Here is a 13938-nt window from a genome sequence, read left to right on the forward strand (position 1 = left end):
TACAGAAGCTAAACAAGCCGGATCCATGAAATGTTGAGCATACAAAAAGCTTAATTATCAAAACAGTCTCTACTTGTATGTACAGTTGGGCAGTTTAATGAATGTAGTTTTTAAACGTTTCATGTTGTACAAAGTAGCAAGTAGCAAAAGTTCTCAGATATAACGTTTTCTGTCATTTAGTCATTTAGTGAAATATAAAGTGGCATGAAAAGGGTTAGGGTTAGAACAGTAGAACAGTACGTAATCCAAAGTAAAATAATGTTTCTCACTTTTAGTTTATTCTACTTTTAATCTGTTATTAATTGTGAGTGTGTGCAGCACTTTGGGTCACACGTCTGTTTTAAAAGTGCCATAAAACTAAAATTGACATTGATATTAACATGGTATTTATACTTGAGCAAATGCAATTAGTTACATTTCCACCACTGCTATTCAAAATGCTGTAAAAATTGATAAAATTACTAAAACATTTCTCAAAGTAATATTTTATTAACCTCATCTGTTGTGTCGAAATCGTAGTGAAAGTCTAAAAAGATAAAACTCATCTCGGGTGTGATCTGAATAGAAAAGTCTGGTTGTAGCGTGCTGGTTATAACCTATTTGTTGCTAAAGCGCCACCTGCTGCTGGGACAGGTTGGTGCACGGATGTTCACGTGATATGTTACAAAGTCACATGACTGCAGAAAGTCCCATTAGCCTATTAAGCAAAAGTGCATCGGAAACACTCGCTGCTTTTGCGGATCGGATCATTTTAAGGTGTCAGCTGGGTGAAAATATTCAGATCAGCTTCCAGGACATGCCAGAGTTTCTGTCAGGATCGTGTGAGGCGAGATCTGCTCCTGTGAAATCCTCTGAATGACATGACAGTGAAATGTGTGTGTGTCAGCTAAACAGCCAGAGCAGTCGTTAACTTGTACAGTGCTAACTGAAACGCCGCTTTAAACAAATTAAACTAAAGGTACTGTCTTTCTAGATAAAATGGCAGCGTCTGTGCTTTTGGCCCTTCTGTGTCTTACAGCAGAAGTGACCCTCTCTGCAGGTAAGACAACAAACACACCACCATTATTTTATGTGGAGGAAGAAGTACTCAGATCCTCAAAATAAGAGTACCACAGAGTAGAAGTCCTGCCATCACATTTAAGCACAAAATTAGCATCAAAGTTTGTTTGAAGCACCAAGGGAAAAAAGTACTTATAGTACTTATTATGCAAAATGGCACAGTTCACACTAATGTATCATTTTCTTGGATTATAATGATTGGTGCATTATTTTAATATTGCAGCAGATAAAGGTGGAGCTAAATTTAACTCTGTTTCGATGATTATATATTTTGGATCTTAAAATTTTTGTTGTATCACATTCTAAGTGGGTAGTCTGTGATATTCTGACACCAGGGAGCAACCCATTTTTGTGATCATTTTATTGAAAAAGTCAGTGTAGTAAAAAGTATATTTGCCTCTGAAATGTCAGGGAGTCCAAGCATTAAGCAGCAGAAAATTGAAATGTAGTACAAATACCTCAAACTTGTACTACAGTAGTGTACTTGAGTAAATGTACTTAGTTAATGCTACTGATAATTCTTTTTATTCTTATTTTTCCTCTTCTCTGTGTCATCAAAACAATGTGTCGCACAGTAAAATCATGACTGTATGTCGTCTTCCAGGAAGCAATAAATGTGTTGCTCGAAACTTTGGCCATGACTCAGTGGTGTGCGAGTGTAATTCCACCTACTGTGATAGTGTTGGCTCAGCCACCCTGCCTCCGCTAGGACAGTTCTCATCCTACCTGAGCAGCAAGGCAGGCAGCAGACTGGAGCCAGGCCAGGGTCAGGTTCGGGTCAAGAGCTCCGGGGCAGGTGAATGACGTGGGCTTTTATTGGGTTGTCAGTGGTGTTCGGAACAGGTGCGGAGCATCTGTTCAGTTTATGTGTCTCCTTCAGACCTCAGGCTGACCATCAATCCTTACCAGAAGTACCAGAAGGTCAAGGGATTTGGTGGAGCTATGACAGACGCGACAGCCATTAACATCCTGTCCCTTTCTGCTGGTGTGCAAGACCAGCTGCTACGACAGTACTTCTCCAGCGAAGGTACACTACACACATTCTGCCACAGGCGTCTATATGTACGCAAGCTAGTTAGGGCAGCAAACCAAGCATCCGCTTTTTCTAGCATCACTTTTGCTAGTTATTACATTATTAGGCCTCGGCTGTATGGTTTAAGACATCAATTTAATATCAATAATGATATATATTTTTTTAATCTATACATAGATTTGATGTTATGGCAGCATATGCAGAATTATTTATTAAACTGATGTTTAAAGTAATGAACTGTATGTTCCATGTTACATTTTCACCGTCTGTAAAACGAAAGCTTCAATAGTTAATCTCTGATTATTATTTTAGCTTAAACCAATAATGATGATAATGATTCTCTATGTCAGCCAGCCTCACTTGTTAATGGTCCTGTGTCTCTGGCAGGTATCGGCTACACCGTGGTGCGTGTCCCCATGGCGAGCTGTGACTTCTCCACCCGTCTGTACACCTATGCTGACACACCTGAAGACTACAACCTAGACAACTTTACTCTGGCCCCTGAGGACATCAACATGAAGGTCTCTCTCTTTCTTCTTCTCGCACGCACACACACACCCACACAAACACCATTTGTGCACACCTCTATTCTTTCCTCCTCCTCTTCTTCCTCAGATTCCTCTCCTGCAGCGTGCCCAGGCCTTGTCTCCTCGTCCCCTCTCTCTGCTGGCCAGTGCCTGGAGTGCCCCTGCCTGGATGAAAACTAATGGTGCTCTCACAGGAAAGGGCTCCCTGAAAGGCCAGCCTGGTGGCAAGGAGCATAAATCATGGGCTCAGTACTATATTAGGTGTCATAAGTGACTTTATCTTAAAGTGATGTCGCATGTTGGTGATGTTTGATACAAGGGAAATTTATTTGGATGATTGCTTGACACTTTCTTCTCAGGTTCCTTGAGGAATATGCTAAATATAACTTGACCTTCTGGGCTCTGACCACAGGAAATGAGCCCTCTGCAGGAGAGATGACAAACTACAGGTCTCTACTCAGTTGATTTTATGATTGATTTCTATTGAAATGTTTATATTAACCACTGTCATGGCTTCTAAATCTCACACCAGACTGAGAACTATCTTTGTCTCACTGCAGTTTCCAAGCTCTCGGCTTCACCCCTGAGGAGCAGAGGGACTGGGTCGCTCTGGACCTGGGCCCCGCTCTAAAGGCTTCATCATACCCACACACTCACGTCCTTATACTGGATGACAATCGCCTACTGCTGCCTCACTGGGCCAAAGTGGTGAGGCTAAAAACAGAGAGCTAGTGTGCCTTGGTAAACCTTATTATAACTGAAGCTGCACTGGTCTTGGTGCTGCAAAAACAAAATCAAAACTCATAAAACAAATCTTAATAACATATAACTTGTTGTTAGGTAGAAGTGTTTGGGTGCTGGGGGATATATATTGAAAAATATGTATTGTTTGCTAAATCTAAAACTGTCAATTGAAGATTTTCTAACACCTTTTTAATACTGCGCACACAATGCAGTTTAATAGATGCCACCCAAAGTATGAAAATATGATTGAAAAACAGGAGGGATGATGTGACCTAGAGTTATTTATTATTATATCACATGTTCCAGTACTTTCCAGTTGTATAAAAAAGTAATTCCAAAAGATAGAATCAGTTATACTTACTTGGAAGTAAGGCAGTAAATTAATGATCAATTAACTAATTGAAAGTTATGAATTCTTTTCAGATAACTGAAGTCTTTGCTATAATCAGTGCTTGCCCATTAAACCAAAGTGAGCTTTCTTACTGTATTCAGCAGCACTGACAGCATTCGCTGTGATTTGGTGACACTAACTGAAATGTTACAAACAATGGATTCAACACCCTCCTTTGGTTGACATGTGTATAAAGTCTCATGGCACCTTTTCACTCTGATACAGAAACTAGTATTGCTGTCCATTGCAGTCAAGAGAAACTATTAAGACATTTGTAAATGAAATAATTTTTTTTTCAAGAAACTAAATAATGCCCTTTTCTTTTCAAGTTAGTTTCAAGTTTTTTCTTCCCTTGTCTCTCCAGGTGCTGAATGATGTTCATGCAGCACAATACATTCATGGTGTGGCAGTCCACTGGTACATGGATAGTGTTGTTCCAGCTGAAATAAGCCTGGGAACCACCCATGACCTTTACCCAGAGTATTACCTGTTTGGCACAGAGGCCTGTGCTGGGTGGAACCCACTCGACAGAGGGGTGAAGCTGGGTAGATGGGACAGGGCTGAAAAGTATGCACATGACATTATAGAGGTAAGAGTGTCTTATCTTCACTTGCTTAGTCAAATCTGCTGTAACAGATGTGAGGTTTGACAAGCTGTGAGTTGTTACTAAAGGTGAGTCACCTCCCCGATGCTGCAGTGCAGGTTTACAAGTTGCACTCTGCAGCACATGCCCTCCACAAAACTGCCTGTAGGCCAGAGCAGGCTGGAACTGGTGTTTTGTTTCTCCTGTCTCTCCCTCTAAGTCCAATTTCCCTCAAAGGAAATTGGACTCCATCCAACCTATCCATTTTGCATTGGTGAATTCAGACTCCACACATCTTGAGAATCAGAAGGGATTTGTTTATGTAGATGTGCTGTCCGTGTGACATTTAAACAAAACACCAGGCACAACTCCAATGCATTCATTTAAAAAAAAAAAAAAAGGGACTATCCTAGGGACTAATGTGTGGGTGCTTTCTCTATGGCAGGACGTAAATTATTATGTGGTGGGTTGGACTGACTGGAACATGGTGCTGGATCAGACCGGTGGGCCAAACTGGGTTAAAAACTTTGTGGACAGCCCTGTTATTGTAGATGCAAAGCGTGACGTCTTCTACAAGCAGCCAACCTTTTATAGCATGGCTCACTTCAGGTAGAAGACAGTTTTTTGAGCCTTACACGATATTTTTCACATTGAATGCATCACAACAAGGTTGCTGTGTAATGAGATTGATACATGTCACATTTTTAATACAGTAAATTCCTCTGGGAGGGGTCTCAGAGAGTGGGTGTGTCCCCCAGCAAAGAAACAGACCTAGAATACTCTGCTTTCATCCGAACAGATGGCTCAGTAGTGCTCATCATACTCAACAGGTACTGTACATCAAATCAGTTTCAGTTTGTCTAAATGACAGGTTAATGGTTTCTGCTGAACTGCATTTTTGTGTGTGTATTTTTAGGTCATCGTTAGTGATTGAGTTTGAAGTCTGGGATCCCACTGTGGGCTACATCCCCTTCTCTGCTCCGGCCCATTCGTTGCTTACACTTGCTTGGAACACACACTGATGAATAATACAAGCTTACATTTGTTTTTGTTTTTTCTGGCACCTTTGCCTTTAACATTTAATCGCAGACAGGCAGATACCACACCAGGAAAGACAAGATGTGGGGGGGAGACCACACAGGTCATTGGCCTGAACTAACCTGAAAACTGAGAAACTAATGTTGGATCCTCTTATTGCGAAATCAGTTACCACCTTAAATAATTCACATTTTTAAGTTTATCATTCCTTATAATTTATAATTTTTTTCAGCTGTAATGAACTGCATTGCTTTGGTGACTTCCTTTTTTAAATGCACTGATTGCTATCTGGATAGTAATGACTGCATTGATGGTGCCTTGATTTGTAGCTAGTAAGATGATAAAAGTGCCCCCAGAATGTCAGACCTCTAAATATGAATATAAATAATGTACAGAGTTTGTAAATTAATTGTTTTGCTGCTATTTAATTCTAAATGATGCACATATCGTTCTAAAATATTTCATGTCATTTTTACTATTAAGTATCTCTGAGAACAGGCATGATATAAACATAACACTTGCATTAAAATGATTGTAAGTAACGAAAATTTGATCATTATGGTTTTTTTTTGTCAATTTATTAATACATCATAGACATTTTTCATATATATAATATACAGTTTGATAATCAGGTATTTCACATTTGTGTCTCCATTCTTAATGTTTTTTTTCCTTTGCAAACTATAAGTTGTTGGACTGAAATTATTTACATAAAAAAGTGATAAAAATGTGAAAGAGACAAAGGAATAAAATGACAGAGGGATGCCATCTGTTTCTAATATATACACATGAAGGAGTATGTTTAAATTATGGCCAGAGCTCTGTTAATTTTTAATATCATTCCCTTACTGCTATTTTTTCCCGGTGTAGATGAGTCCCGAAGGTCGTGAGGAATCTTTTGCTTCAATTTTGTCTCAACTCCCATTTGTTGCCATTAAACAGCAGTGACTCAACATGTGCCTATAGGATGAAGTGCATGACAGAGGGCAGATGTAGTAACATGAACACCTTTGCAATGCTAGCCAATAAAACACCACCAGACTAAATACACTAAAGAATTCAATCATCTTCCTGACAAAATTTTCACTTTTTGTAAATGTAACATTTTTGCCAACCTATGGGTGTTCATGTTGTTTTGCCTCTGTGAATGCCAAAGGTGAAAGTAATCTCTACAGTATTCTGATATGCCATACAGGGCTCAGTTGCAGGTTTCAACGAATCATCGGGTGAATAAAGAGAGCTAGTCTGGCATTACCCCGAGTGAGGATACTGCACCAGTGCATTTCAAGAAGAACGGAAAAGGACTTTGCTTGAGAGGTGAAAATAGAGAAGACGTGGGCTCGATCATTATCATTGTAGGCTGGTTTGTCATTAGGCAAAAAGAGATCCAGCAGACCTCAACTGACTGTTAAGACGTCTTTATGGGATAACTGAGTACATGGTTGAGGAGAAAGCCATTAAAATAGAAAAAGATAAAAAAGAAATCAGACCGAGATGATTATGACTGCAACAGAGATGAACGGGGGAAAGTGAGAAGCATTTCTGTCTTCTCGGTGTGTTGGATGTAGGCGAGGAGAACTGAGGGAGGACACAGGTGGGCGTCTCAGAAGGACCATCTCTCCTGTGTACGAGGGTCCATGGAGAGGGAGGGGGACTCTGATGGGGGTTGACTGCTGCTGTCTTCTCCATTCAAACTCTTCCTACACACTGGGCATGTGTCATGCTACATGGCCACAGAACAGAATGTGACAACATTAGATTTCCTTATTTTAGCCCTGTTTTACAATGATAATTTGGTTGCAATTTGACTCTATTTAAAATTTATATCTTTATTGTCACACTAATACATTATTGATTTTAGTCTTTTTTACAAATTTTCGACAATAACAAACACTGTCAGCCAAACCTTGACTTTGCCCCTACGTCTCTATAGAGATCACCAGCATCTGTGAAAATTTTATTTAGGTCGTACTACCATCAGAAGCAAAGTGAAGTGCTTATATACTGCACCCTGCTACATGTGGTTATGGAACTAGCTCATAGGTTTATTCTGTTAAGTTCTGCTTTTTTCCTAATGACTCACCATTTCCAGCCATGGTACTATACAGTCTGAATGAAAGAAGTGGTTACAGGGTAGCTGTCTGACTGGCTCTCCCACAGCAAAGTCCTCTTTGCAAACTGGACATTCCATACAGCAGTCTACAGGGCAGGAAATAAACATGGTTTTAATAATTCAATGGATATTAATCATTTTGTGATTTCTAGTGGTAATCATCAGTCACCGAGTTGGGGAGAAATGCTTCAAACTATTAAAGCCAAAACAGATTTGTTGTTACATTTCTTAGCAGGAAATTAGGACAACAAGGGTACAGAGTATGGTCTCATTAATCACTAGAAAGAATGAGATAATAGTCTGAAGGCACACAGACATTAATTTATCCCATCGCTCTCGTTATCAATAGCCCTGCAAGACCTAGAGTCCATAAGTAACCATACAGTTACAGCACAGGTGAGGTGAAAGGTCGACAAGTAAAGAGATTCAGAGGCTTCTCTTGGCAGACAGCAACTTCATATAAACACAAGTCCTGTTTCATGCTGTATACAAATCCCAGACATTGAAAAGAAAAATAATAGAGGTGTTGCTGTCAATTTTTTTACAGAATGTATAGTATACATGTATAACCTATATGTTGCTAATATGAGATTTATATGATTAAATAATGCATATATAACTAAAAGTTATGCCTTTCTTTGCAGAGGAATGTCTCTGCCCTTTTTTGGAAGTTATGTTACAGCTCATTATGCCACATTGACTTCTGTCTTGACTTTGTTCATTGTTCTGACTAATCAGAATACAGCACTAACAGCTTTGACATGTTCTAATAGCGCAGCACAGTGAAAAGAACTACTTTTAACCTACCCAGTAGGTAAGATTCAACAGCATTTGCAGCCTATGATGCACACTTAGCTCATAGTCCACACACAATTATTGAATATCCAATAGATTGAGGACACAAAATATTTTTATTTCAATTAGAAAAAGATGTGAAAAGGAGAGTGTCTGACCTGCTTGTTCCTGAGAGATAGTAACAGTTGGAAGAGAAGAGATCTTCTCTTTCTCTGCTGGAGGAGGTCCTGTGTTCTCCAGCTGACCTAGTAACTACACACACATATGCAGCTGTAAGCTAAAGAAAAATTAAAAAGTGAAAGGAACACAAAATATTGTAAGGAGTTATCTTATGTTTGGTTTACCTGTGTTATCACAGCATCTAGCCCTCCCTGTCCCCAGGCGTAATCTCCAGGGTTAGAGTGCAGCATCCCCGTCCTCAATGAGACACAGATACCCACAGGTTGATGAGGAATAATACTGAAATATCAGTTACACTGTAATGCTACTGTACTGTCATCTCACCATGAGAGTGGAGGTGATCCAGGGACACCAGAATTGGCAAAGAGGCCAGCAAGAAACTGTTGTACAATCCTGTGAAGAAGACAGAAACAGTTAATGCCACTGACCAAAAGAAGAACAGTCAGGATTGTAAGAGCATAAATAGCACTGTCATTAATATGAGTGGGAGTATGCAAGGTGGTGAAGAGAGCCAAGAGGATAAGGAAGGCAGAAGGCAACTACTCACCCTTCCACAGCAGGCGAGCGGTCTGGTCTGCTGCTGCCTCTGGACCTGTATCTTCTCTGGCTGTGCATGCGAGGGAGACGTCCTGACCCCCAGTGCTCCCCAGCTCCTAGTAGACCTCCCATAGCTCCCCCTAGTCCTGCTGGGACTGACCCCCCAATTGGCCCGCCTCCTAAACCCCCCAGGTCACTGAGACCACCCAGGCGTCCTCCAGGGAGCCGGGGTTCTGAGTCAGGGGTGTCGCTATCTGTTGTAAATGGTCGCTCCAGTAACAACAGGTGCCAAAGCTGCAGGGATGTCGGCACAGCACAAGGTAGAGGGCAAGTACGAATTTGAAAATAGAGTGGGTTTTGAAGAAACCAAGCAGTGCAATAAAAGAACCAGAGAAGAAGGAAGGGGGAGAGAAAAAGCATCAAAACAATCAATCAGAACACATAAAATGATTGTCATTCATCCTCTTTGCTCCCTTCCACACCCTATACTCCAAGAAATCCCTCAAAATCCCAGCTCATACCTCTGCAAACTGTGTGGCTGTGTCATCTATCCCGTTAGCGCCGCCCTCTAGGAGACTGAGGGAAACAAAAGGGACAAAAGACAAGTGCAATGTCAAAAGCAATGTCCACTGAACTATTTATACATGTTTAGCTTTAATGTTAGTCTAGGATGAAAACTACATGTTCAGCCTACAAACCTCAACAGCAAAAACATATAGGTTTAAGAAAACATTAACAACCACTCTATCTCTTTTGGTTCTAGACTAACACTATCAGCATCTCATGATGTCTGGACAAATAATGCATAGTGAATGCCTACAATAACAGTCTCTTACCTGGAGTCTTCTGTTACTTCCTCTATGAAACCTGAATCACATCTTGGACAGATGTACTCCTGGAAAGAGTCACAGAAAAGACTGACTCACACAAAAAAATCTGATCAATATAATTATAATCCTTATAATTTTTTTTAGAGCAGATGGCAATGTGTTTAGATGTCTGGTTATGTCGGACCAACTGTCAAAATCCAAAAGATATTTAATGGACAACACTGTTGGCATTTCTGAAACAAATAAATGATTGACAAGGTAGCTGCAAATGAATTTTGTCTTAAACTTTTCAGCTTCACTTTAGTTTTATTATTTTAGAGGAGATATGATCTTATTGTAGTATTATTTTATTCCCTGTGTTGATAACTACCAGAGAACTAAAGAACAACAATGCTTGGTTGAAGTTTTTGTTTTACAGATACAGTGGTGTGAAAAAGTGTTGGCCCCCTTCCTGATTTCTTATTTTTTGCATGTTTGTCACACTTTCATGTTTCAGATCATCAAACAAGTTTAAAATATTGGTCAAAGATAACACAAGTAAGCACATCATGCAGTTTTTAAAATGGTTTTTATCATTAAGGGAAAACAACATGGCCCTGTGTGAAAAAACGTTCCCCCCCCCCATTAAAACATAACTTAACTGTGGTTTAAAAGTGTTTGCCCCCTAAACCTAATAACTTGTTGGGCCACCCTTAGCAGCAACAACTGCAATCAAGCGTTTGCAATAACTTTCAATTAATCTATTACAGCGCTGTGGAGGAATTTTGGCCCACTCGTCTTTGCAGAATTGTTGTAATTCAGACACACTGGTGGGTTTTCGACCATGAACCGCCTTTTTAAGGTCATGCCACAGCATCTCAATCGGATTCAGGTCAGGACTTTGACTAGGCCACTCCAAAGTCTTCATTTTGCTTTTCTTCAGCCATTCAGAGGTGAACTTTCTGGTGTGTTTTGGATCATTGTCCTGCTGCAGAACCCGAGTTTGCTTCAGCTTGAGTTCACAAACAGATGGCCAGACATTCTTCTTCATGATTTTTTGGTAGACAGCAGAATTCATGGTTCCAATTATCACAGCAAGTCTTCCAGGTCCTGAAGCAGCAAAAGAGCCTCAGACCATCACACTACCACCACCATATTTTACTGTTGGTATGATGTTCTTTTTCTGAAATGTGGTGTTACTTTTACACCAGACGTAATGGGACACACACCTTCCAAAAAGTTCAACTTTTGTCTCCACATCCATACTTTCCAGAGTATTTTCCCCAGTCTTGGGGATCATCAATTTGTTTTCTGGCAAAACTGAGACGAGCCTTTATGTTCTTTTTGCTCAGCTGTGGTTTTCGTCTTGGAACTCTGCCATGCTCATTTTTGCCCACTCTCTTTCTTATGGCGGGGTCACGAACAGTGACCTTAACTGAGGCAAGTGAGGCCTCTTTGGATGTTGTTGTGGGGTCTTTTGTGACCTCTTGGATGAGTCGTCGCTGCACTCTTGGGGTAATTTTGGTCGGCCGGCCACTCCCGGGAAGGTTCTCCACTGTTCCATATTTTCACCATTTGTAGATAATGGCTCTCACTGTGGTTCGCTGCAGTCCCAAAGCTTTATAACCTTTTCCAGACTGGAAAAGTCTGACTTTTCCCTTAATAATAAAAACCATCATTTAAAAATTGCATGATGTGTTTACTTGTGTTATCTTTGAGTAATGTTTCAATTTGTTTGATCATCTGAAACAAAGTGTGACAAACATGCAAAAAAAAAAGAAATCAGGAAGGGGGCCAACACTTTTTCACACCACTGTATGGAAAGTTTTGTCTGGTGAAGAAATGAACACAGTTCCCTGTGCTGAAAATTAGCTCTTTTTTTTTCTTTTTTTTTTAAACTAATATGCATATACTGTATTTGCCAGACTAAGTTAAATAAAAAACATATAGTGATGTATTTTTATCTGGAAAATATACTTAGGGCTGTCATCCAGTCCTAGAGGGGAACCATAAAAACATGTTAAAGGCCTTTTGCTGACTGGCCTTGTAAACAAAATAATACTTTTAGTTTGTTTTTGAGGGGATAATATCCGTCAGATTTGTATGACGATGTGTTTTTTATGAATGTTACCAAGGAGGTAGAGCTGGTCTGCCAACCACACCTAAAAGTGTGCAGTGTTTAACAAACTACTGCGACAGAACAAGGAAGACAATACTGTCAGCTGGTACAGCTGGATTATATGCCGTCCACTCAATATAAGTCAAGGTTTCTCTACTTGGGTTCAGTTAATATACAGACCTATGAGAAATGAGAGTGTTACATTTGTTTTATGACATGTTAAAGAATAAAGTAGTTCACAAAATATAAGCTTTCTATAGGATATATATTTAAACACTATACCGTAGTATGTGGAGCTCACATGAACAATCTACCAGCCTCATTTAGCTTAGTTAGCAAAACTCTAGGGATCTAAAACCAGGGTCACTGACAAAAATGGTTTAGAAGCACTGCAGTAAGCAGCCCATGTCATTTAGATATCACTTGGTTTCAGTAAGGTGATCCTATCTGTTGTATAAATGGATACATGACTGGAAGATGGTCCCCGGGATATACTATAGTAGAGCAGTAGAGTGATATACTCCTGAAGTGTCATTTGGCTCAGTGAAGACATGCCACAGGATTGAGTGTGCCTGAGACAAGCTGTGTCTATATCCAAGCTGTGAGTCTGTGGCAGGGCAGGCTGAAATTACCCCCAACCATACCACAAAAATAAAGATTCAGTGTGACAAAAAGACAGTCCAGCTCGCTACCTTAATGGCCACAGTGGCAGCTAGACACATAGACAATAGGATATACACTCAATCCACAGTTTAATAAATATATTTTGGCCACCTAATGTATATTAATTCAAGGCAGACTAACAGAATATATTTGTTTTCAATTAATCTGCCAATCATTTCATTATTATTTACAAATAATTTTAGCAATATAAAATAGATATTTAGATAGATATATAAAAGTTCCCATTCAACTTTCCTAAAGCACAACTTGGCCTATTCAAATTGATTGTTTAATTGATTTATCCACATGGAAACCAGCAAATGGAACAACTTTCAGGCCTGGTAACTGTAAAAAAAAATGTAATTCCGGTTAAAATCTACACAGTGAAGTGATTAATCAACTAATCAGTTCCGTAGTAATATAAGTCAACACAAGCACAGGTGATAGCTTTCAAAATGTTGAATCAGCATCTCTCTAAACCAGCCTCAGGACAAAAGTCAACATTATGAGCTTCATGAAAATGGGATTTACAGCAGACTGTTACATTGTGGAAAGTTAGTTTTAAAGAGGTGCACACAGGAAACTTTCTGTTTAAATAAAACTCTCAGCTAAATGTGGGACATCATGTCACATCTAGACATTATATGAACCTCCTTCTTGACTGTGATAATGAAACTAAACATGTTTACACTCCTGAAGATTCCCGAACTCTTCCTGCCAAGAATGTCTATTAAAGGAAATAAAAACTGAAAACGAAAATTGACTAAGAATCAAACTAATAATAGTATTATATATAAAATTAAATTACAAGGTAATTTCTTCTCTCAGTTGTTTGGGTTGTTTTTGTGCTTAACATTAACGTTACATTCCAAGCTACCAGATCGCGAGTTGAGCTAAAGTATGGCTCTTTAACAAAACTGCCTTAAACATAAAATCTAATAACACCCGTTGATGTTCGCTTTAGATGTCTGATTTCTGAAGAAGACATTTACGAGTGTCAAGAGTTTTTTTAGCTACTGAGTTAACAACAAACAATGCTAACTGCTAGCAGGTTAGCTAGGACTTAGCTGTAGCAACCAAGCGGAGCAAACGGTTTTTCGCACAAACGCCGATTTGTCAATCGCACGTATCACACAAGAGAGTATAAGCGATAAAGAAAGTAAACCATCGGACTCACCGGGAGTTTGGGGTTTACTTCTCCCTTACAACAGTGACAGAAAAACCGATGCGGGGGAACAGCCGCAGCCTCCGCCATCTTCCCCAGTCCAGCACAAACACTGACGTCATTCCTCCACAAACTGAAGACTGCTGCCCGCCCCCGGTCCGGCATGCACCGCGCCGCTGCTG

At 39.8% G+C, this 13938-nt stretch overlaps 2 protein-coding genes and 1 long non-coding RNA gene across 4 annotated transcripts; 1 reads left to right on the plus strand and 2 right to left on the minus strand.

Moving 5' to 3' along the window:
* Positions 1-674: 674 nt before the first annotated feature.
* On the plus strand, positions 675-5928 carry gba1 (glucosylceramidase beta 1). 2 transcript variants are annotated; one of them, XM_026316567.2, is made up of 12 exons: positions 675-873; positions 974-1039; positions 1664-1855; positions 1940-2086; positions 2480-2613; positions 2708-2880; positions 2979-3068; positions 3180-3327; positions 4119-4343; positions 4783-4946; positions 5051-5167; positions 5254-5928. In XM_026316567.2, exons 1-12 carry the CDS (start codon positions 861-863, stop codon positions 5357-5359), a joined length of 1575 nt encoding a protein of 524 aa, XP_026172352.1. In that variant the 5' UTR covers positions 675-860; the 3' UTR covers positions 5360-5928. The 2 variants fall into 2 exon arrangements, with proteins under 2 accessions (XP_026172352.1, XP_026172353.1); XM_026316568.2 differs by lacking the exon at positions 675-873 and having other exon boundaries at positions 906-1039.
* On the minus strand, positions 1009-2790 carry LOC113136107 (uncharacterized). The gene is made up of 2 exons (XR_004463264.1): positions 2676-2790; positions 1009-1999 (listed from the first exon to the last, which is right to left on the minus strand). It is a non-coding gene; the product is annotated as an uncharacterized LOC113136107 (long non-coding RNA).
* Positions 5929-5936: 8 nt separating the features above from the next.
* rnf115a (ring finger protein 115a) lies at positions 5937-13898 on the minus strand. Its single transcript, XM_026316572.2, has 9 exons — positions 13769-13898; positions 9837-9895; positions 9522-9576; positions 9011-9294; positions 8788-8856; positions 8628-8700; positions 8442-8535; positions 7459-7574; positions 5937-7098 (listed from the first exon to the last, which is right to left on the minus strand). Exons 1-9 carry the CDS (start codon positions 13844-13846, stop codon positions 6979-6981), a joined length of 948 nt encoding a protein of 315 aa, XP_026172357.1. The 5' UTR covers positions 13847-13898; the 3' UTR covers positions 5937-6978.
* Positions 13899-13938: the final 40 nt, after the last annotated feature.

Source organism: Mastacembelus armatus, chromosome 16 (assembly GCF_900324485.2).
Source record: "Mastacembelus armatus chromosome 16, fMasArm1.2, whole genome shotgun sequence".
NCBI classification, from domain to species: Eukaryota; Metazoa; Chordata; class Actinopteri; order Synbranchiformes; family Mastacembelidae; genus Mastacembelus; species Mastacembelus armatus.